At 39.3% G+C, this 25,000-nt stretch overlaps 1 protein-coding gene across 1 annotated transcript in view; it reads right to left on the minus strand.

The window, feature by feature from the left end:
• dcaf6 (ddb1 and cul4 associated factor 6) overlaps positions 1-25,000 on the minus strand; it is a 48,161-nt gene that overhangs the window by 5,860 nt on the left and 17,301 nt on the right. Inside the window, 15 exon segments of the mRNA XM_061879234.1 lie at positions 268-406; positions 1,881-1,922; positions 2,013-2,325; positions 4,183-4,286; positions 4,360-4,528; positions 4,700-4,759; positions 8,580-8,774; positions 8,900-9,151; positions 10,756-10,875; positions 14,724-14,817; positions 17,426-17,637; positions 17,707-17,842; positions 20,040-20,153; positions 20,233-20,418; positions 22,446-22,538. Of these exon segments, the coding sequence (XP_061735218.1) occupies positions 268-406; positions 1,881-1,922; positions 2,013-2,325; positions 4,183-4,286; positions 4,360-4,528; positions 4,700-4,759; positions 8,580-8,774; positions 8,900-9,151; positions 10,756-10,875; positions 14,724-14,817; positions 17,426-17,637; positions 17,707-17,842; positions 20,040-20,153; positions 20,233-20,418; positions 22,446-22,538 (2,229 nt within the window).

The following is a 25,000-nucleotide window of genomic DNA, read 5'->3' on the forward strand; positions in this document are numbered from 1 at the left end:
ATGAGTTAACTCGTAATTAACGCATTAATTTGCCCACCCCTAATATATATATATATATATATATATATATATATATATATATATATATATATATATATATATATATATATATATATATATATATACATATATATATATATATATAAATATATATATTTTTAACAAATATATACTGTTGTACAAGCTGTACAATGACTACTCCAAAATTTTGACCATCTACTGTAATAAAATACTGTAATTTTAAAAGCGTATTGTTAAAAATACTACCATTGTGCGGGAGTTGCGGTGGCCCTTGTACACCATTTTAACAGAGGGCCTCCTGATGTTCTGCGTCTCGCTCTCCTCCATCTCCCTTCTTTCTTTCCTCCTACGGAACAGCTCCTGGATGCGGGCGGCGGCCGAGCGTCTGCAGAGACAAGGAGACCATGTGAGCGAACAAGCAGGCTGTGTGGTATGAACCTCATGCTTGTGATTTAGAACAGCCCGGTCACAACCTCCATATGCTTTTCTTACACAGTCACTGGACACTCCATTAGGTACACCTGGACAATTTAGATGCAGAATTCATGTGGTGGCTAACAATGCAGCTAATGGGAGTACACTATTCCGCCCATAAAGCCCTCTAAAAAACATCCAAAAACTGCCAACAGTACTCTGTTCACATGTCGTGACTTGAATATTAACCAAGTATTAGCAATATTCGTAATATAAGCGTTAATGCAGACAAATTATTTTTAGCTGTGCTATGATCTCAGAGAGCTAACTAACTTATGCTGCTAAATTGACATATTAATTCTAAATTATAAATCAAGCCTCTCGACTGGATAGTAGAAGGTTGTAGCCATAAACTAAGAAGTGGGTAAACTTTGACAACCCTTAAGACCCGAATATGGCCAGAAAGACATGAAAAGAAGGGTTTTTCCAACCCTTTGCGAGGATCTAAAAGCAAATATATGAACATACCATCAATTGGCATAATAGTGAGAGCAGATATGTTCAGTAAGTGATTGTTTTATTATGTTGGAAGTTTGTATATCTTGTTCGGCACTTAGCAATACTGCAGTATGATGCTTAGTGATTGTTTTTCAAGGAAAAAAGTGATCGTTGTGATGCGTCTGTGAAATGAACATGCCCCCATTTGCCTAAAATGAGCAGAATATGTAAATATCATATACATTACATATACGTGTACATAAAACAATGGAGGCTTGTGGATGTTTTTTTTTTAAAGCGCTTCATTAGTGGAATAGAGCAATAACCATTGGCTCAATCGTTAGCTGACTTTTGCTATTTGAGGTAGAATACATCAAAAAAAAGAAAAACATGTGATCTTATCCTACCTCTGGATTGTGAATGATAGGCATAAATCCCCAAAAAACTGTGGTTCCCCTTTGAAGTAAAATGTAAGTTGGTTCAATGCAGTAAAAAAAATAATGTAACTATGCATCCATCAATCCATTTTCTACAGCTTGTCTCGTTCTGGGTCGCAGGGGGTGCTGGTATAATATAATAATAATAATAATAATAAAAGATTAGATTTATATAGCGCTTGTATGTTTGTGGTTGTGTAGAACTGCACCACATTCTAATGGGGGATGTTTGTAATATTTTGGTAACTAAAAGAGGGAAAAACTTGTAGAAACCAATCAAATGAGCGTTATTATATTTGTACAGGAAAAATGTTCTTGTATTGCATCACGGTACATTGTGCAGGTGTACCTAATGAAGTGTCTGTGAGGGTGTGTTGCTTATTAGTAAATAGTTGCTTCTCCTACACTCAGTGCAGTCAGTAGCTACATGCTGAAACAGTTAGTTGTGTGTGCGTGTTAGTTCCCTTTGTGTATCCTTGTCTCTGCTATGTCACACTCCAAACGCGTTACCTGATCATTCTATCTCCAACTGCAGATCCTCTGGAATTTAATCTAAATGTGCAGTACCACAAATCAGAGACAAAAAAGGACCATTCAAGTAAGAAGAGAAGGCTTCAGAGTGGTTTTGTCAGTATACTGTACCTCTGGCCCTGTCCTCGGAAACGTGTTGATGGGATGAGGATGGGGTCGTCATCGCTGTCGTCAGAGTCCTGGTTCCCCCGCGCCGGTTGACTCTGCCCCCCCGCAACCTCCGTCCTCGCCTCCCCTTCCCGGGGTTCCTGTCTCCTGCAGCCCCCAGAGGTGTCCTCCGGATGGTCAGAAGAACTCCTCTCCGTGACGCCCACTTTAGAGGAGGAGCCTTCCGCTGGGCACAGGGCGGACGACTGGGCGGGTTCACTGGAGCAGGAGGCATTGCATGCAGAATCCGTGCTCGTGGTTGTCACACTCTGTGGAGCTAAGAAAGGAAACCATGCATCCAGTGTTACCTCTACCAAGGAGTTCTATCTAAAAGTACATGTTTTTATTTTTTCCATATATATATACTAGGGGTGTAACGGTACACAAAAATTTCGGTTCGGTACGTACCTCGGTTTAGAGGTCACGGTTCGGTTCATTTTCGGTACAGTAAGAAAACATAAAAATAAAATTATTTTGGTTATTTATTTATCAAATTTGTTAAGAATGGCTTTACCCTTTTCACATTAGGAACACTATAATAATTCTGCCCACGTCAATCCACATTAAACTGCCTCAAGTTTTTGCTTAGATTAAATAAAATGTGCCTTTTCTTTGTGTTTCAATATTCAAGTAAAAAAAGGCAAAACTTAAGATAAGATACTTTACCACACTGGGAAGCACACCAAAAAATATTGTAGAAAAACATATAAAAAAAAAAATCAAACAGCACAAAAAAAAAATCAACAAACAGGGTTACACATAACACAACCTGCTCATTGAACTTTGTGGCTGTTGTAAAAAAACATGACATTAAAAAAAAAAAACTTACACCTATTTAAATTCATTACAAGGGATGAGGGGAAAAATGCAAGACACTTTCTCCACAGTAATCCATGTTTGGCACATTTTAGCTGCTTGATATTTCTGATTGTTTAAAAAACCCCAAGGAGGTTGTCAGAGAAGTAAAAAACCAGTTGAACTTTCACATACTATAGAGAAAATGAGCACACCGAAGGACTACGGTCCATTTGAAAAAAAATCCAAACTGCCGTATTGTGGGGTTGACTTTTAGTTTTATCCACTTAGGGCTGGGTGATATACTCGATATGTCGCGGGTTTGTCTCTGTGCGATATGGAGTTTGACTGTCGTGATGTTCGAGTGTGCGTTCTCACGCAGTTGCTTTCTACTGGCTTCAAATAACTTTTTTGGGTGCTGGTTTATGAGGTGGCTACTTGTCCAGGGTGACCCTGCCTTCCGCCAGAGTGCACCCCCCCAAGATTAAGAGCGATAAGTTGTGGAAAATTGATAGATGCATTGAGAGCTCATCAAGTAGTTTTTAAAGTTATTCCTATTTCCCGCGATGTACAGGTTTTTTGGGTGATTCTCCTATGTTCGCTGCGACGTGACAGGCTGGCTGTGTCGCCTTACAAACGCTTTAGGCGAAAGTGGTGCGCTTTGCTTTGCAGAACTCATACTTTCTTACCTCCGCCAAAAAGGTTATGATTTGCCAGGGTTTGTTTGTGTGTTTGTTGGCAATAATACGGGGCGGCGTGGCTCAGTTGGTAGTGTGGCCGTGCCTGCAACTTGAGGTTTCCGGGTTCGATTCCCACTTTCGCCATCCTGGTCACTGCTGTTGTGTCCTTGGGCAAGACACTTCACCCACCTGCTCCCAGTGCCACCCACACCGGTTTAAATGTGACTTAGATATTGGGTTTCACTATGTAAAGCGCTTTGAGTCAATAGAGAAAAGCACTATATAAATATAATTCACTTCACTTAAATAAATAAATAATTACATTGGGGAAAGTTGTGATGATTTATCTTGGTTGAATATGAAACATTTTAAATTACAAGTAGCAAAGACAATTCAATGTAAACAAGGAAAGACAATAACAAGCTGAGTGTGCTTTCCGTTATATTTCAATACATTTTGATTGTAATGTTTTATATAGAGTTTATGTTTTAGGCATATCCAGTAATGTTCTCTCTTGACACGAGGGATAAACATAAAAAATTGCAGATTTTTGCAGGGGATAAATGTTTCAGCCCTGGAAGCCTGTTCATTGCCATTCTTCTTGTTTTTTACATTATATGATATGTTTATGAATGTTGATCATACAGGACGTGACTCACGTTGCACCAGAACAGAGCTCTCTGTGGATGGACTCTCTCGACTCTGCACTGCGTCAGACACTTTGTGACCTCCGCTGCCCAGAGAGGTGGATGTGCTGCTGCTCCTTTTGAAACAAAACCTTTGTTTTGAGAACTTGCTCTATCATAAAGTGGTCGTTTGGAATAAAAATGTCTTGCCACTCATCCGTGAAGTCCAGCTTGATGGTGCTGGTGGTGGTTCCCTCAGAGCTGTAGTGCAGGCTGAGCACCGGTTCTGCCGCACTGGGTCGACTGGTAGCAGAGGTGGAGGCATGACTGCAGATGGCCGGCAGAGGAGCGTCATCGGGCCGTGACACGGACGCTCCTCCTGTGTGGAGAGAGAATGCAAACAAAAGATATATTTATAATTAAAAACTCTCTGACAGTGTTTTTAATGTATATTTTGTACTGTATCTTATAATGTTGTGCATCTCTAGAAGATGACGGATTTCCCCCAGGGATCAATAAAGTACTTTCTATTCTATTCCAAAGAACGCACCCTGCTGCTCATCGAGAGTCATGGATCCCAGCTGCTTGTTTACCACAGACGAAGGGGAATCTGCAACAGAAATAAGAGTACTAAACATCACCTAGAGGCCCAACATGAATAATTAATAGATATTAAGGTCTCTTTTTATAGTACTGTACTTTTCACCAATTTAAAGGGGTCATTCACCGCTAAAGCGTCAATGTAAAGTAGAGGCACTCCAGCCAGATGTCGATATTGACGATACAGAGTGTGGTATCGGTATATACAGAAAACAAAACTAATGTGATTAGAGTGATTGTTTTCTTGTTCTTATTATAACAAAATATTTTTTTGGTTAGTTTGGTTATTGTTTACTAAATCAGGGAGTAAGTCTCTGGATACAGGAAGGATTTGAGGGCAGAACCCCCAAAAATAAAATGAGAGCCAAAATAAATTGTTGCTGTCGTTTAGTTTATTTATTGTGCATTAGCCACTTTATTTTGTAAAAAAAAAAAAAAAATTGTGTCGCACTTAAAACATAATCTGATTTACAACAACACCAAAAAAAATTCTAATTGTTTAAAGATAACCATTATAAAAATGTGTTATTGTGTTTACTTTAATTACTTACCATAAAACATTTTCAGTTGTATAATCAATTCGGGTATCAGATGGGGACTTGGTATGGGATCAGATTGATGGCCAAATCAATCTGATTTGAATTCGTATCGGAATTCAAATGTTTATCGAGACAACGCTAATTGGAAGTGTATTGTCCAAAATTAAGCCTTGGTGGTGGAATTTAGACATACCGTATTTCCTTGAATTGCCGCCGGGGCGCTAATTAATTTAAAACCTCTTCTCACTCCTGCGCTTTTCCAAAGGCATGCGGTAAAAGTAAGCATGCGCTAATTTTTTTAAAACCTCTTCTCACTCCGGCACTTACCAAAGGTATGCAGTAAAATTTTGAGTGTTATATAAGCTTGGACCTTAAATCCTACTGAGTAGCTCTTAATTTTCTTTCCTTTATGCGATTTCAAATTACCGGTATTGAAATCAGCCTCCTTCATTTTGAAAATGATGACAGGGGAAGTGTCACTCGTGACGTCACGAGTTTGACTAGGCGGTAATACTAAGCATGCACTAATTATTTTGGGAAGCGAGTTTGACCCGACAGTAATTCAAGGCAGGCGCATACTATATGCCCTTCGGCAATTCAAGGATATACGGTATTTAAAAGTTATTTTAGTACACCCAAACTGGAGCAAGCGACTGTGTGTGTCTTTGATGCGCTATTGTGTACTTCATTCACATTTTACACATTTCCTGTAACTCTACCCTTGCCATTCATCACATACAACAATGTAACATTAAGTGGGACAGGAGGACACAAACAGTAGCAACACTAGCATAGCTACAGTATGGTAGCTACAGTGCGAACATTACATTCATATTTTAATAGCAACATCATGCTAGGTTAGCCTATTCGCTATGGGAAAATAAAATGATTAAACTTACAGCTTTCACGTCTGCTGCTGACGGACCCATCTCAAGATGTGTAGTGAAGCCTGCCTTTTTTTTTTTTTGCTTTTTCACAAAGTGAAAGCCAAGTATACACCTAGCTAGGAGTGGATTCCCACGAGAAAGGATGCTTTTTGAAAAATCAAGAGCGTTTGCTGCACTTTTTACCAAGGCGGTAAAAAGTGCAGCAAACAAGTTAGGTTTGATGCTAATACACTCTCCAGGGACACATATAGTAGTACCTCAATTTGAGAGATTAATTGGTTCTGACGGACCTCTTAAAGGGGCCCTAATGTGCAAAACCACATTTTCTAACCTTCTCTGTATTTTGGCTCATCATAAGTCCCAAAATTTGAAATCAAACAGTGGAGGCATTTTGTCTCTGCTAAGTGAACAAAGCTAATAGTTCTACCTTTGTTTCCAACTTCTTCTGACTAATAATAGATCAATTGATTGAAGATTTTATTAGAAGTTTGCATAGGATCAGGTAGAGTTTAATGATGGTACAGATTGACTGGTACAAAGTCGACCTAAAGGAGTTACCCCAAGAAAGCATTACAAGTATGTTGTGTTTATTTAAAAAAAAAAGTTTCCTCTGTGTCAGAGTAATGTTTATGTTTTTAACGTTGCGGGCAAAATTAGCCACTACTTTAAAAAGCCATCTCGTGAGGAGGAAAGTCAAGAGTACAGGTGAAACAGAGCAGAGAAATGAACGTAACAGGCAGTTAAAATGTAATAATTAATGGTGGTGACAACATGTGGAAATTTCAGTCCACAGAGCGCTTGAAGGCTGCTTCAAAATCATCTATGAGTGTCTCAACCAAAAGTGGCCCCACCACAAAAGTTACGAGCCCATCATTCTCTTATGCAAGCGCTTAGGTTACAGGTATAAAGCTCAAGGCCCGAGGGCCAGATCATTTTAACTGGCCCGCAAACACCTGAAAATGCTATGTGTCAATAATGTACTTAATATTTTTCCACTAAAAGTGATGGATTATTTTCATTTTGACAGAAAAAATAAATACTTCAATAGTATCCATCATTGCAACAAATATTACAATATTTTATCATAATTCTCAAACATTTATTGTCTAAAAAAAATAAATACTTAAATATCTGCTTGCCTTATGATTTTAGAGCAAACTACCCATCAAATTAATAAAAATGACAATACATTTTACGGTGTTCTTTACAGCATATTACTGTAATTTTTTTTAAAAGAATACCATTTTTTTGCGTTAAAATTCTGGCACATGGTCAGGATTATACCACCTCTGCCTCAATTTGAGCCAGGAAAAACCCTGATATCACAGACATGCCGTTTCCATTACGCATTCCAGCACTAAATATACGAAGAGCTTCTGTTTTTGCCGGATGCCGCAACAAATCTGTTCAATTTAGCTAAAATCTACCAGTGTTGGACAGGCAGTCATGCAGAAAAACAAAATAAAGTATGCGGTTTACTTCAAAAATAATATACTTCGTCTTCAAGCCGGATCGTAATTTACACATTGAAAAGTCTTAATGGGTGGCGATGGACATGAAGTGAACTTGTCCAATGTTTTCAGACTTAATTTCATCTTGTTGACACAAATGGATAAAGACATGCTGGGAAGTCCAAAACTAAAGAATAATGTCCAGGCATATTCTGGACAGCTAAATTGGGATATAGTGGCCTGGGTCAAATATCCGCTGATACGGAGACCCGGAAAGCAGAGGACTGGTTGTGTGACACGCTCGCCGAGGATGATGTTACTGTTGTATTGGTGCTTGCTGCAAAAGATCAAGTGGTTTATCAAGGCAGGACCAAGTTTATTTGCTTCAGCTTCTCTGGAAGGACAGAATAAACGTTTTGTGGTTCACTTTATTACTACTTACTTCCCTTATCACGTGATTACGCGTGGATTCGCGAGATCTCCTAAAAGTCTGTGCTATTTCACTGCACGACGGAGCCGCAACAGAACGGCGATGGGGATTGCCGGATTCGATGGAAATCTGGGGGTCAGTGTACTACAAACTAATATCTGGCTTGTTCAGCAATGCCAGAAAGCTCCTCCTCCTTGCACACGCTAAACATGCGGTCAGGCATACAGTGCAGGAACATGGTCAAACAACTCTAGATTTTGAAGATATAATGTAGGACACACTGTAGTGTAGAGCACTGGTGCCACTACTACAAGAGGGTTTCAGGTGAAAGTTCAAAAACAAACGTGGACATGTGGAGAGACGCAGCGTGCAGAGCATGGGCTAAAGGGGGGTGGCGTTTTGGTGAGTGGATGCTAGTAGGATTAGTTGGAAGTCATAGTGGAGCCCACACAAACATGGGCAAGATGAGGGTAAAAAGAGCAGGCAGACAGCGACAAGAAGGATGGGGTGGGGTAAGGGTAACCTGTATGGGGATGCGTCTCAGGAGTAGCAGTGGCAGTCAGTCTTTGCGACTGTCCCTCTGGGGGTGCAGAGGCAGAGGAAGAAGTAGAGGAAGAAAGGGCCGCTTGCCGCCCCTGTCCAGGGGGATCAGCCAGGCGGAGCAACCTCTGCAAACGCCTACATACTAAACTTATGGGCAGCCGATGAGGGCCGTACTCTGACGGAGAGAGGGTGGAGATTAGGGAAAAGGGAGGATGGACAGGAAATGGATGCTGAAGGGGTGAGGCGTGGTTCTAACACACAAACATCAAAACCATAAACGTGACAAGGGGAGACTCCTACCAGAAAGCGTCGTCTCGGAGGTGGCCGCTGTCGTAGTGGCCTGCCTCCTCGGCCTGGCCTCTGTAGAGGAGGGTGCTGTGAAACTCTCAACGGACGACGGACCGGAAGCAGGAGGTAGCCCGGCGGCTGATGATGACTCTGATAAGGAAGAAGGTGCAGGGGAAGGTGTCGCTGCCTCTGCTCCCGCTGGTCTGTCTGGGGCGCTAGAGGCAGCTGGAGCTGCAGTGGGAATATTGGGGCGGAGAGCTGTTCCTGGGAATAAAGATAAGATGCTTTCAAGCCTGCAGACATACACCATAATGCTAAAATTAACCCTGTCTATTTCAGGGGTGTCCAAAGTGGAGCCCGCAGTACATTTCGAAATAAAATCTAACAAAAAACAACAGTACGAATGTAAGAAAAGTGACATAAAACACTGAAATTTTGATACTAATAACTACACGTGGAAAACCTAATTTTTGTCTTTATATATACAGTACAGTGGAACCTCTATTTAGGAACCGCTTTATTAGCGATGTTTTTGAATTCTTTAAGATCGAGCCAAATATGCCTCTGTGTGTGTACCATGTATCTGTGTACGAACGTTTCATTCTTTCATTTTTATGTGCCGCTGGAAGCCTTAGGGCACAGCCATTTTGGGGATGTCACTTCCTGTGAAGTAAAGTACACACGGGCCGCGGACATTTTTGAGAGGCGGAGCCCTCTATGTCACATCCAGTTTTAACAGTCCATTACTCGGCCGCCACTTCAGTGGTTCTGCTTGTGTTTCTTTTCTCGCCATTCACCAAGTTTTGTCTATTTTGCTTACTTAATATGGGCTCAAAAAACCCAACAAACCTACCTGGAACGGAGGGAATCGCTGTGGACTTTAACTTAGAGGAGAGTGAACCCACAAACACTGCCCCTTTTCCCTGCCCTCTTCTCTCTCTGCCTCTGCCGTTGTCTCCATTAACATTTAATGACAGCAAAGTAACAAGTATTTTACTTTTTTTAAATTAGTGTAGCAACATGGTTATTAACGTCTTTAAAAGCACCAAAGGGACTTTTGAGTGTGTGCGCACGTTGACAGTTCAGATTTCCGTTGTTGTTTTGATAATAAAACAACATGTACAAGGATGGATGTAGATCCATCCAGACCCCCTTGTTATGTTTGTTTGATATACACATATATTTACACATAATAGAGTCTTCAAAGTGTGCATTCTTTTACTACAGTAGAGACTTTTGTCAAGGCTGGGACCAAGTATTCATGTTTACATTGTTTCTTATGGGGAACTCTGCTTCACTACACCCATTTTTCGATTTACAACCCATCTTTAAGAACTAAATAAGTTAGTAAATCTAGGTTACACTGTATATGTCTGTTTTTAGTATTTTTATTTTTACAGAATAAAAACAAGCGGTCCTTGGTCAATTGCATTATTAACCTAAGTCTCTTATAGTTTTTTTAATATCACCTCTACAAGATGACAATGACATTACATATAATGAGTGAGTGGTAAGCATCCAGCAGCTTTAACTACCTGGCGTTGGTTGCGCTACTCAGCTGTTGTCAAGTCACTTATGCGTGTTACACTTTCTGTACTTTTTTTACAATTTACTCATCTGGCTCAGCAGTTTGATCCTTACGGCCATTACAGCATTGTTTTTGTTGCTGCTGTGTTGTGCATAGTACTATCAATAAACATGTGCGCATGCCAAATCAGTATGAAAGTAAAGTGTGTTGTCAAAATTCTGAAATAACAGCCTGCGATGCTTCCGATTAGAGCTCTGTCCTCTTCGCTCTGCCAATGATTACAGGACTTTATAGTAATAAAACATATAAAACCATACAAGTTCAACAAAACAGTTCCAACCTCGGGGTCGCGACTGAGGGCGAGTCCCTCTGCTGCTCTGAGCCTCGCTGGCTTCCTCAAACCAGCGTGACAACATGTCAGACATCCTCTGCATCAGAGAGACGTTGGGACTTTGTTCGCCTAGAAGAGAAAAAAAAGAGGTTGTGCACTGGTAACGGCGTGGATGTGTGTCTACAAATAGGCCCTAAGTGTTTTGGACCGTCACAAAGAGATTCAACAATACCTGTTGGCCTTCGCTCTTTAACACATAACAATTTTAGCAGTCTTTACAATGCCAAACAGTAGATGGCACTGGATACTACTGATTAACACCTCATATGCGCCTGGTCTGCCAGATAATAAGAAGATGTAGCAGGAGGGATCAGTGTTGCCAACTTAGCTACTTTGTGGGTACAAGTGAAACTCAGACTTACAGTATTGTGTAAAGGTCCATTTACTTCAGCAATTCAACATCAAATATGAAACTAATATGTGTTATAAACTCATTACATACAAAGTGAAATATGACAAGCTTTTGTTAGTTATGATGTTGATAACGGTTTTCAGTTTTTTAAACCAAAATTTTCGGAAAATTTCTATTGAAGGTTTTCATAATCATCCAAATTATATCAAAAGAAGTCTTGAAATGTTTTGAGTTGCATTTTATCAGCCTATGTCGTATATTATCTTCACCTTGTAAATCTAATTGCTGGTATAAACAAAACTAGTATGAACAAAACTTTACACAATATTCTAAGTTTTTAGTTTCTGTTGTGACCACTAGGTCTTACCAAAACACAAATGAACACTTCAAAAGGATCAACCTGCCATTAGTGTTTTTCATCAATCAACAAATCAAATTTAAATTTATATAGCCCTTAATCACAAATGTCTGAAAGGGCTCCACAAATTCATGACGTATCCTGATTTAAATCTACATTGGGAGAAAGAAAAACTAAAAAAAAAAAATCCAGAAATACATACCATTGTTCCTTGAGTAGTTTTACTTCAAACCTTTACTATCATTCCACAATACAAAATAATAAAAGTACATTATGTACAATAATTCCTGCTGGTATCGTGTCGGATTAACATCTGTATCAGCCAACACTCAAGGCTCTAATATCGGTATTATAAAAGGAGTGAAAAAATCCTATTGGGGGAAGGACACCCCAAGTTATATATATCATTAGGGTTACCGTACTGTGTTGACAATAACACAAGAGGGTCCTTTACTTTAAAAACTCTGAAAAAGATTGGTCTCAAATTTTGGTTCTCATGACTTATACAAGCAAACACTCAGGTGGTGCTACATAGGGATGGTTACCGTTCACATTTGAACCAATACGGTACAAATTCCTGGTACCAAGGAATACCAATTTTTGTGTTCATTAATAAATATTGTGTTTTATAATAAAGTCTCCTGCGATGAGTTGGCGACTTGTCCAGGTTGTACATCGCCTTCCGCCCGATTGTAGCTAAAACAGGCTCCAGCGCCCCCTGCCAACTCAAAGGGAATAAGCGGTAGAAAATAGATAGATAGATGGAATAAAGTCAAATTTTAAATGCAACATTTAAAAAATAGCTGACTACGATAACTTCTGTCATCCAGTTGTATATTATTTTGTATTTATTATCCCATTTGAAAGTATAGGATAAGATACAATAGACTTGTATTTATCCCACAAAGGGGAAATTATGTTGTTGCAGTACAGGTTTTTAAATACAGTAACAGTAATAGAAGTAATGGGAAAAAAGTAATAAATACTACAAATTGCGCACTAATATATATACATAAAAGATCAAATAAAACAAAAAAACACTAACATTCGTACTGCACACCAAAAAAAGATCACAGTAATCACATAAGTGTGTTGTAAAGTCTTATGGCTGTGGGTAAAAAGGATCTGCAGTAGTTACTTCTGTAGTTCCTTCTTGCACTGTGGATGTAATGGTCTAATACTGAAGGAGCTACTCAGGGCCCCCACAGTGCCGTGCATGGGGTGAGATGAATTAAATACCATGGATGTCAACTTGGTCAGCATTCTTCTGTCAGCAACTTCCTCACTGCTGTCTAGTGGGCAGCCTAGGACAGAGTCAGCTCGCTTAATCGGTTTATTAAGTCTGTTCCTGTCTCTGACCGTGCTGCCCCCACCTCACCAAACAACGGCATAAAACACCGCAGAAGCCACCACAGAGTTGTAAAAAGGTACACAGCATTTAAATTGTGTGTCCACTCCAGTTTATTGTTCAGGCGAACACCCAGATTTTTAAATGAGTCCACTATTTCTATATCTAATCCCTGGAAGTTCACCTGTTTGGGGAGTGGAGCTGACCGCCAATCACAAGCTCTTTTGTTTTACTACTGTTCAAGTGCAGGTGATTACGTGCACATTTGCATTTACACTTACAAGTCCAAGATGTTAGATGGCAGTAGTGTATAGTTCAGGGATCACTATTGATGATCGCAATTGACTGCCAAAATATTTAAAAAAAAAAATGCAATAATATGACATCGGTGACACCCCCACACAGAGCGTGGCCAACACACCCGCCAACAGGCATGCATTTTAACCGCTGAACACACCCGCACGCCTCACCTCTATCGCTTCAGCCTCTCATCCCGCTGCTCTTGAAACCGCGGCCACACCCCACCGAGCATGGCCGGACACTTCAGCTGCTCGTCTTACAAACACGCAAATCATGACGTGCCCAAAAATCATCGACCTGCAACAACGCATCTGACATTTTCTAGCACCCTCCTGCATGCGAGGACTTGCATTTTCCGGACGCATCATTAGAAAGGCGCCCACACTTTCCGGGCAGCAATCAACCAGTGTCTTCTCTCCTGCAATGCGGTGCTGTGCTGAAACTTCTACCACAGATTCCACAAACTGTAAGGTTCTGTAATGGCGAGCGTCCCATCATATCACATAGTTGACTCAGGGGTAGATCTTGCTTTGTTTTTTTTCTGAGACCAGGGATCTTGGGCTGTAAAATTTTGGTTATAGTGTTTTTTTTTTACACCCCAGCTGTTTGATTGTAAGATTGTAACATGCATCATAGTTTAAGTTTTGAGTAAGAAATTTGAAGGTGTTAAAATTGCCATGTAAAATCGCTAATATTAATCTTTGGGCACCACACGATTCAATTAAATTTTGTGGGCAACGATGCAATTCAGAATCGATTCTCGTTTCAAATTCAATATTTTTTAAATAACTTTGGGTGCCAGTTCTATCATTAACTATGTTCCTGCATAAAATAGATAACAACTCAGATAAATCTATTGATTACTTAAAAGAAAACTTGTTTTGTTTTCATAAAATTCTAACCAGACTTTAAATAAAGTTAATACAAAAAAGGCAACAAAAGAAGTATCCCACACTTCTCTTTTCTAAAGTGAATTTGTACAGCAAATAGGAGCATTCAAATTAACGAGTGTCTGGACAGGACAGATTAAAAAATGTTTAATAATTTTTATTTATAATTTTCAATTTTTTTTTTAATAGATTTAAAAAAAATGTAATTGATTAAGAATAGTTACAATTAAGAATCGCGATTCATTCAAAAATAAAATTTTTGGACACCTTTACTAATGAAAAGCATGTATATTAGCATTTTTGGAAAAGTGGAGTCTTACTTAAGTTGGTTGGTGCTAAAAAAGTACCAGATATGGTACCCATCCCTAGTGCTAAATGACGTCTCACATGTTTGCGCTTTTCTTCTTGTCACTCACACACCCCAGTGATCCGGAAAGAGATGCGGCCATGACACAGGGACTCAAAGGTTTTTTTTTAGCAAGTTAGCAAACAACAGTGGAGGTTTTGGATGTAAATTTTAAGATAATGTTGATCAATTAAGCAGAGTCAACTCAACTGTCCAGCAATTAAAAATTATACAGTTTAAAATAAATATATTTATACATTTATAGGGCCGGCTTATTTTGTGGTCAATACTTGTTAAATCGTGACTTTGTGCTGTGAACTCACCGTCTCTCTCCCTTTCACTCTCGGGACGGGCTCGGGGTCCGGTGTCTGACCAGTCACCTCGTAGACGAAGGCGCTTCACTGGCGGCTGCCTCAGCTGTAGAAAAACAGACACATGCACGCACGCACGCAGTGAGAGATTAGCAGTTTGTCAGTCAAAGTGTGGTCAAAAATAGCTGCGCTGCACATCTCAGTCAGTATCCCCTCTCTCTCCCAGCACAGCACTGACATTGCCTCACTTTTCTGTTAAGCCCCCATGCCTCTATCTCTATAGGAGCACAAATAGAACACAGAAGGGTTTAGAAGCGTATCGAGCACTTAAATGTGGAAGTCAGGTTGGAGGTGGTGAAAAGTGTAGTGACCTGAACAAGTGGAGATACAGGTGGAAGGAAGGGTATACAGACTTACTGTCCCCCTTTAGGAGGACATCCACTTGAACTATTTGAGGCGAGCGGAACACAGCGTGCGTGGGTCGCTGTATTTGGAAAGGAATGTTGGTCGCATCTCGCCACAGCTGAACTCACGAGGCTTTGCAACACTGGCTGGCACCGTGATGGAGCGCATTTAGTCGCGCACAGGACGGAGCGCCAGCGTTCAATTCCTCGCGCGGATCCCGTTTCTAAACTAAGCGCCGCGATGTCATGACCTCCGTGTCTACGTGTAGGAAAAATTCTGCAACTGAGCTTTCACAAATAAAAGCGCCGTGGCTCGTTTAGTCTCTCCTGCCTTTGATTTTCTGGCTGGTTTGCTCGGTTCGCCGCGCTGCACTGGCACCCATTTGTCAGAGTAATGATGCAGAAGGTCTCCAAAACTCACTCTGAGAACATATGCACGCCGTTATTATGCACACAAAACTTTAGGGTTGTATTACCGGGTAAAATAGTCAAGTATTCATTCATGCCATACAAAATGTTGAGTAACACAACTAAAATAAAGTAAAACTACTCATCTTTTGAAGACGCATGATCCAACTATTCTAACCTACAGGTCCCTGCTAATGTCTATTTGCCATCTCTGTAAGTTCCGGAAATATGAATCAAACCATGGAGGCATTGCGGAGATATTTATAAAATAACCTTGCCTTCCTTAATACTTATTCCAAATGAGCCGTTGGGAATTTGGTCCTCCTGTGACGTTTTTTGCACTGATGTCGTCACCGGAATATCCATATATGGTATAAATTTACCCAAAGGGCTTTGTGCGGGTTCGCCATTGTAGTCCGACGCTGTAGTCAATAAGCTCCTTCTTTTCCGCTATCCTTTTGTTGTGGGGCAGACTGGCTCGTACATGCACATGCATCCTCCGCTTTTGCCATTTCTAATACAGAGTAACGTATAGTTCTAACTTATATGTCAGTAGACTCGCTATGGAAGTGCTAAAAACTTAAACAAACACGGCGGGGAGAAGACCCTGTCAAAGTGGAGGCACGTAAATAAGAACGCCCACAAAACAGTGCATCCTACAGAGACAGTAAGAAGGCATCTTGAAAACAGTCGGTAAACATGATCTATGCACAATTTTTACCAAAACAAACCCCACCATTACATGTTATGTAGACCACAAGGAAGTGTTTTAAATGTAGAAAAAAAATCATAATCTGAATCCTTTAAGTAACTGTACAGAACTGTGGTCAACTGGGTTGTTTATAAAATCTGACACATGAATGAATTGAATTGTCATATAAGTTTAATAAGAATATCAATAACTGTGTGATGAAACAAAAATAAATTAGAAGTAATCATCCTTTGAAGACGCATGACAGATATGTAATGAAAAACAGTTAGCGGTTAAAACGTGACGTTTAGTGGTATGCTACCTAAGTTGTCAACACGCTAGTCATTAGCCCCTGTACTTTCATGCTACATGCTATTTATTATGTTGGCATATGATTGGTAACATTTAATTTGTGTATTTTATTGATCTTTAAGTAACATTATTATCCATATTGTACTCAGTTAGGCCTAGGCCAATAATCAATCAATCGATAAGTGAAAATTAACTCAATAACTTTGCAGTCATCGGAAAATTGCCACATCCATGTGTGTTTGTTTTCTTACTGTCTCGCTTTCAAAAAGGGTGCGAGAAGGTTCACTCTGTGTTTATTCAATAGTAGAAATAAATGAACAGTGTGAATCCTCCTGTAAGTCATCAATCTTTGTCTTGTTGGGCGGAAGCACTACCTTTTATACTATGATTTTAGGCTTTCCTGAAAAATTTGGAGGTAAACCTCCTTTTTCATTGTCCCATTTAAAGCACCAGATCCATTGGCAGCAAAAGAAGCCCAGAGCATAATACTAACACCACTATGCTTGATGGTAGGAATGGTGTTCCTGGGATTAAAGGCCTCACATTTTCTCTTCCAAACATATTGCTGGGTATTGTGGCCAAACAGCTAAATTTTTGTTTCATCTGACCACAAAACTTTCCTCCAGAAGGTCTTATCTTTGTCCATATGATGTCAGATGAAACAAAAATGTGTGCTTAATTCGGTCTCAAAATAATGTTGACAACAATATTGTTTATCTGCAATAATTTGTGGGGCAATATATCGTCCAGCAAAATGTATTATCGGCACAGGCCTATAATCAGTAACCCCTGATTCTTGCTCTATGTCTCCTATTACACTTTTTGTCTTTGCCAGCATCATTGTCCCCAAAAAACCTCAGCACAAAATCAAACAACTAATGTACCAGACAAACACTTACCTCCTCCCTCCTCTCCTCCGAGGGCCCCTTAAGTTCTCGGGCCTGGTCATCTTTGGGATCAAACAGGTAGATGTAGTCGGATGAGTAGCTGACCAGCACCTCCTGGCCGTCCTCGCTGTAGCACAGAGACGTCACGCGACATGACTTGTTGGACAGGTGGGTGGGCACGAACCTCACGCACATGCCTGTCGTGCCCCGGCCCATGTAGTTACCTGGGAAGGAAACATGTTGGCGTAAGGGGACTTCTTGCTACACTGCTATACTACACTTGGCCGCCTTACCCGTCGCTCTGGTGCCTAGCATGCGTCGGTCGTAGATGCGCACGGAGCTGTCGGAGCAGCCCACCGCTAGGTAGTAGGGCATCAGGGGAGAGATGGAGATGGATGTCGCAGCTCTCCGGCAATTTATCAGGATGTCCTGTCGACATGTAAGTCACACACTATGAAGCTACATTTACAAACATTAAATATCGAATCTAGTTCGACGCTTCATCAGGTACACCTAATTAGAACCACCCAAAAAAGTTTTATAATCTGCTTATTATTTTGTGGAAATGCACTGCATTGCACGAAGAAGTGTATAAACACCATTTGAAGAACAAGGAGTCAGACGCAAAAAGTGATTTTCTGCATGAAACTTCAGATGCAACAAGATCGCGTCACACTGGCTCACATCTAGAGGACACCGAGGTCTTACATTTTTGCATTTGAAAAACAAATGCTGCTTTAAAATGTCAGAATTTGAGCTGTCGTCATGCGTGAGGTCACATGACGTATAGGGCACGACCTCATTCAGTCGTGGTTAACTTATTTTCACACTTGTGGGACAGTTTGCATTCGTAATACGTCAATTAGAACACCATACTGTCATTAAGGTTTTACAATGGCCACAGTTTGACAGTCTTATTTTGCTTTACAGTAAGTAGATGATTACTTTGGTTTACAGTAGACTTTCAAGAGTCAAACACTACAATCTCATGTTCAGCCAAAATGTTTAAAAGTCAATTGAAACTTAGCAGCTTTAAACATCATTGGATTGTAAGTATGTCAATAAATATTTAAAGTGAACTTATGATGAATTTGCTCTTTTCTGACTTATAAATGGTGTTACAATGCTGCATACTAAACAATGCTCAAGCGTCAAATCATAAGGTTCATGCATTTTGGCGCGAGCTTAAATAGTTTTGAATGCCTCTGTTCACAGGAATTGCAGTCTGGCTACTTTGTGATATCACAGCGAGGTACTGTACTTATTTGGACAATAAGTAAAGCTCTCAGTCAGAGGGGGTGGAGCTACTCCCTCTCTGCATCAGGCTGAGAGAAAACACCAAAAAATATGGAATAAAGTATAATTTTCATCCAATCTTGTCATGTGTATAATAACACTGACCTTTAATATACAGTGACATAAATGCTTCTAAATCAGTTTTTTATCCACTTTCTGAATTAATTTCCAAGTGTGCGGGTGTACCTATTTTTGGGACCGGATGAATTTATATAATGTTTATAAAATGTATTTTCGACAGTGTCTGGAAAAAATAGCGGTGATGACTTCAAGATATATAATCAAACAGTGAACTTGAATTTGAATGAATTATGAGGGAATGCCTCCAGAATTGAACATCTTGTAGATGGACTCGAAAAATGGGTTAAAGATTGACTGTGGTGCAAAATTTACACCAAAGCATATGCAATACATAATATCTGGAGCACAAGGAAGTGTTTTAAATTTAGATTAAAATCATTATATGCCCCCATTATTGATACAGAAGTGTTACAGTATGTGCCAGTCATCTGTGGTTACTTTTTTTATTTTTTCCCACGACATGCACCTGGGGATAGGTTGATTGGCAACACTGAATTGGCCCTAGTGTGTGAATGTGAGTGTGAATGTTGTCTGTCTATCTGTGTTGGCCCTGCGATTAGGGGGCGACTTGTCCAGCTGTGTACACCGCCTTCCGCCCGATTGTTGCTGAGATAGGCACCAGCGCCCCCCGCGACCCCAAAGGAAATAAGCGGTAGGAAATGGATGGATGGATGGATGGATGTGTTGATGGACTTATTTTTGTTTTAAACACTGGTATGGAGGAAAAAAGCTTTTTTGAAAATATCTATATTCTAGTTGCTGAAGTTCGTTAAGGTTGTTATTAGCTAAAATTCGCCAAGCGGTGATTTTAAAATGGGCTAAATAAAATACCTCCCCAGATTCGATCTAGTCGGCGGGCTGGAAGCTTGACATTTGTGCAGTAGACTATCATCTCAAGAGTCTAACGCTAAAGTTTCAGGTTCAATCAAAATGTCCAAACGTCAGTGTCCAAACGCTGTCAATAAATAATTAAAATTATTTCCCTTTTTCTTTTGTTTATGTGATGCAACCACAAAAGAGCTCAATTAACAACAAAGGAGGAGAAGTGTGACCATAGAACCAGGGTGTGGCTGCTCAGTACAATCTGAATTCTAGCAATACACTGTAGCTGGTAGCATTGTTCTTTACGTGTCTGTTGAGTTGTTTTATTTTAATCTGGTTTTCTTATTAAGCGGTTATTTCCCTATGGTTGCACTGTACATTCTTTGCTGTTCAATATTACACTAAACAGGAAGAGATGTCAGCATACATCTTTGCAGTCTTCTTTAGTGCAGCTGGTTTTTGTGCGGAGGTCGAACCATCGCACCGTGCCGTCCTCCCCGCATGACAGGAAAGTGTAGGGGTCATTTGGTACCGTCATAATCTGGGAACACAGCCATGGATGAGGTTAAAAACAGTACAGGATCAAAGAGGGACTCTAGCGACTGGGCATTTTTGGTTACCTCATAGGCAGTGCCGTAATGGCAGGTGAACTGACACTGTCGGTTGAACTCGGCACTCTTTTCCGTGTGGGTGTAGTAGATGATTCCGTCCCCGGAGCAGGAGATGATCTCCTGGTCGTTGGTGTGGGGCATGAACTTTGCGCTGAAGATGTTGGCGCGGTGACCGGACCGTATTGACTTTTTCACCTGAGGGTAGAGACGCAGTAGCAAAGATGACGCCTTAACAGCAACACTTATTCCAAAAGTAACACGAAAGACTGGAAAAATATACTCAGGAAGTCACGTGATGGATGCTTTAAACCAGGGATGTCAAACTCATTTTAGATTGGATGCCACATGGAAAAAAATCTACTCCCAAGTGGGCCAAACTGGTAAAATCACGGCACAATAATTTAAGAATAAAGACAACCTCAGATTGTTTTCTTTGTTTAAAAATAAAACAATTACATTCTGAAAATGTACAAATCATAATGTTTTGAGGTTGGTTTTTTTTACACTTAACAGTATTCTATCTTTATTTGTCGTTGTTTACACTTTCTGATTAAATTATGCGATAATGTACATTAGTCAACTCATTGGTGTTCATTTTCAATCTATCAAGATAAAAAAATAATATCAAAATGAAATTACAGGATTTAATTTATAATGGATTAGAATTATATAGCGCTTTTCCAGACACTCAAAGCGCTTCACAGGGAAGTGAGAACCCATCATTCATTCACACCTGGTGGGGGTAAGCTACTTTCATAGCCACACCTGCCCTGGGGTAGACTGACGGAAGCGTGGCTGCCAGTTTGCGCCAACCGCCCCTCCAACCAACACCTATCATTCATCATTTGGGGGCTAGGGTGCCAAGGACACAACGGCAGCGATTAGGATGTCAAGAGGCGGGGAGTGAACCTGCAACCCTCAGGTTTCTGGCACGCCTGCTCTACCCACTACGCCATGCCCCCCTTATGTTTATGTAGTTTAATCATTTTCCTCCACTGATGCACTAACAACATGTGGTTTATTTTGTATATATGTAGCATCATCTAAAAAGATGCAAAGAATTGCTATTGCCACATCCAGTGGACACATATAGAACAGCAGTTTCTTTCATTCAAAAATTTGAGGTAAATTTTTCACTTGGCAAACTCATCCCGTGGGCCGGATAAAACCTCTTGGTGGGCCTGATCCGGCCCGTGGGCTGTATGTTTGACACCCCGGCTTTAAACAGTAAGACCCCATACACATCGCTTGTTATCAAAGAGTGGTCAACTTTTTTTACACATGTATGACCGTTGCATTAAAAAAAAAAAGTTATCAGTAGCATTGTCTGACAGGACGTCATTTCACAATAGAAGGAAGCAATACAAACAAATTACAGCACAACTTTAAAGTAGTACAAAATAACATTATTCAATTGTGCAGTGTGCTGGTGGAAAGACCCCTACTGACTACTGTGGCGAAACTTTGTATTAACTGGCGTGCCTTTTTTTTTTTTTTTTTAAAGGCCTGACTTTACAAGGCTAGAGGATGTGTTGCCGAGCAGACAGGAAGCTGAGCTGCTGCAGTACCAGAGATTGTCTACATTTGATTCATTTACGTTAGAATAGGGGGGAAATGATGCTGGGGAAAAAGAACAAAATACAGGAGTTTCTTGGAAAAACAGGAAAGTTGACAGGAATAGGCGGCAACAATTTAAAGTCGCCGAGGCACTTAATTTTACACTTTACACCAGTGCTTCTCAACTAATTACTGTTGCGCCCCCCAAGGTAGAAGAAAATATTTTACACCCCCCCCACACAAACACACTCACTACCTTTACTATAAATAGTATAATTAGTCTCTAAAATTGTTATATCTATACCTCTGCATAACATTGTAAGCCTTTTAACCACACACCTGTCTTTCCTCGTCTCCCACCGTGGTTACAGTGAAGCCAAGTGCGACATATGTTTTGTCATATTCTGGTGGAGAAAAAAAGCATGTTCCTCGAGGTCATACGTGCTCTCCCTGGAATCGCACCGAAAGCCCCCGCACCCACTTTTTGAGGAGGACTGCTTTACACTAAAATGTTACTTAAAAAAATGGTGCAATAAATAATAAGGTTTTACAATGGCCACAGTTTGACTCTGGAACATTTAATTCTAATGTGATTTCCTACGAAATATTTTTTCTCCAAACCAATTAGACTTCAATCGGACTTCTGAACATTCAACCCAACCAACCTTTTTGTTGTACGGGTTGGTGATGGCCAGGAAGGTGTCATCTGACCCTGACAGGATGTATTCACCTGTGTCGTTCCACGATATTGTGTTGACCTGGAGGGATACAAAAAGTGTATATTAGAGTAGTCAGTGTACAGTTTGTGTAGCAGTATAGACATATTATTCACTCACAGCCAATAATGACCAAATAGCTGGCATCACAAGATGAGTAAAACAATAACTACAGCCTGTCACATACAAATTTATATAGCCAAACATACATTTGGCGCTACTTGTTCACTAATAAACACATTATGATGGGACTGCCTGTGAATGTAGCTTCTCATTCCAACTCCTTACAGTAGATGGTGCGGTAAGGATTCTTTAACACAATTCTTACGCACCTGTGTCTTCATCTGTACTGCTGGTGTATGCAAAAAAAACTGACCAAAAAGTTGCGCGCAATGCTTTCCATGCAAAGTACGTGGTCTTAGGGCTAGGCGATAAAACGATATGTATATATGGCGAAAGACACGTAATCAATAAAAAATGCATTTGATAAAACGTTCGATATTTATAATTTTTTCTTAGTCGGAAATTGCAAAGCAAATTTGGTCGCATGAACAAAAGCACTCGCTCTGGTAACCAAGCAACCAACGCAGCAAGGGATCACTGATCAGCAGGAGTGAAACACTAACAGCCAATCAGATAATACTATATCGTTACACTTTATTAAGCATTTGTTACGTATTCCTTATTTTTGCGCCTTGAATTTAAGACGTTAGTGTTTATTGTGAGTTTATCATTTTGTTTACATTGTTTGACTGTTTTCCATGGTTGTGTTGACATTTCCCTTCATTTTTGTCTTGATAGCTGAAGGAATTATAATCAGAAGGTTTCATTTTAAATAAAGTTTGCATTTGATATATTTTTGCCCTGATCCTTATTTTCGATAGGTCATAAAAATATCAATAATTATTGATATGTGTCCTGACAAAGACAAGAATGTGGGCTTACATTACACCAGTTTTAAAATCTCTGCATTGGCTCCCTGTGTGTTTCAGGATCAATGTTAAGGTTGTTCTTATGGTTTATAAATGTTTTTTATGGTATTCTTGTCTTTCAGATCTGCTTTTACCCTATGAACCTTCCCTGGACCTGAGATCCTCCGGCACTCAAGTCCTAATTATTCCCAAAGTCAGGACACACGGGATGGCATCTTTCCACTATTATGGAACAGCTTGCTGAAGGACCTCAGGGCTGCGGAGAACGCTCATGTTTTAAGAGCAGGCTTAAGACCCACCTTTTTGATTTGGCTTTTACCCGATATTATTTTATTAAAGTAATTTGTATTTTACTTTTTATCCTATTAGTTATAAAATAGTTTATTTAGTTTATTTATTGTATATATATATATACTACCTCCACACACACATATACATACATACACATACATACATACATATATATATATACACAGTATATATATACACAGTATATATATACACAGTATATATATATATATATATATATATATATATATATATATATATATATATACGCACATATATATACACACACACACACACACACACACACATATATATATATATATATATATATATATACATAAATATATATACACATATATACACACACATATATATATACATAAATATATATACACATATATATACACACATACATATATACAGATATATATACACACATATATATACATATATACATATATATACACATATATATATATACATAAATATATATATACACACACATATATATATATATACACACATATATATATACACATATATATATACATACATACATATATATACATACATATATATATATACATATGTATATATACATATACATATATATTATATATTTATTAGGAGTGTGAGGAAAAAAATCGATTCGAATTAGAATCACGATTCGAATTAGAATCACGATTCGAATTAGAATCACGATTCTCACGTTATGCGATTCAGAATCGATTCTCATTTTTAAACAAAACAATACACAGCAATACCATAACAATACAATCCAATTCCAAAACCAAACCTGACCCAGCAACACTCAGAGTGCAATAAACAGAGCAATTGAGAGGAGAAACAAACACGACACAACACAAACAAACCAATAGTAGTGAAACAAAATGATTATCAACAACAGCATCAATATTAGTTATAATTTCAGGATCGCAGTGAAATTCCCTCATTGACATTATCATTAGACATTTATAAATGTAAAAAAAAAAAGAACAACAGTGTCACAGTGGCTTACACTTGCATCGCATCTCATAAGCTTGACAACACACCGTGTCCAATATTTTCACAAAGATAAAATAAGTCATATTTTTGGTTCGTTTAATAGTTAAAACAAATTTATATTATTGCAATCAGTTGATAAAACATTGTCCTTTACAATTATAAAATATTTTACAAAAATCTACTACTCTGCTTGCATGTCAGCAGACTATCGTAGATACTGCTGAAATCCTATGTATTGAATGAATAGAGAATCCTTTTAAATCGGGAAAAAAATCGATT

The sequence above is a fragment of the Nerophis ophidion genome, linkage group LG19 (assembly GCF_033978795.1).
Source record: "Nerophis ophidion isolate RoL-2023_Sa linkage group LG19, RoL_Noph_v1.0, whole genome shotgun sequence".
Classification (NCBI taxonomy): Eukaryota; Metazoa; Chordata; class Actinopteri; order Syngnathiformes; family Syngnathidae; genus Nerophis; species Nerophis ophidion.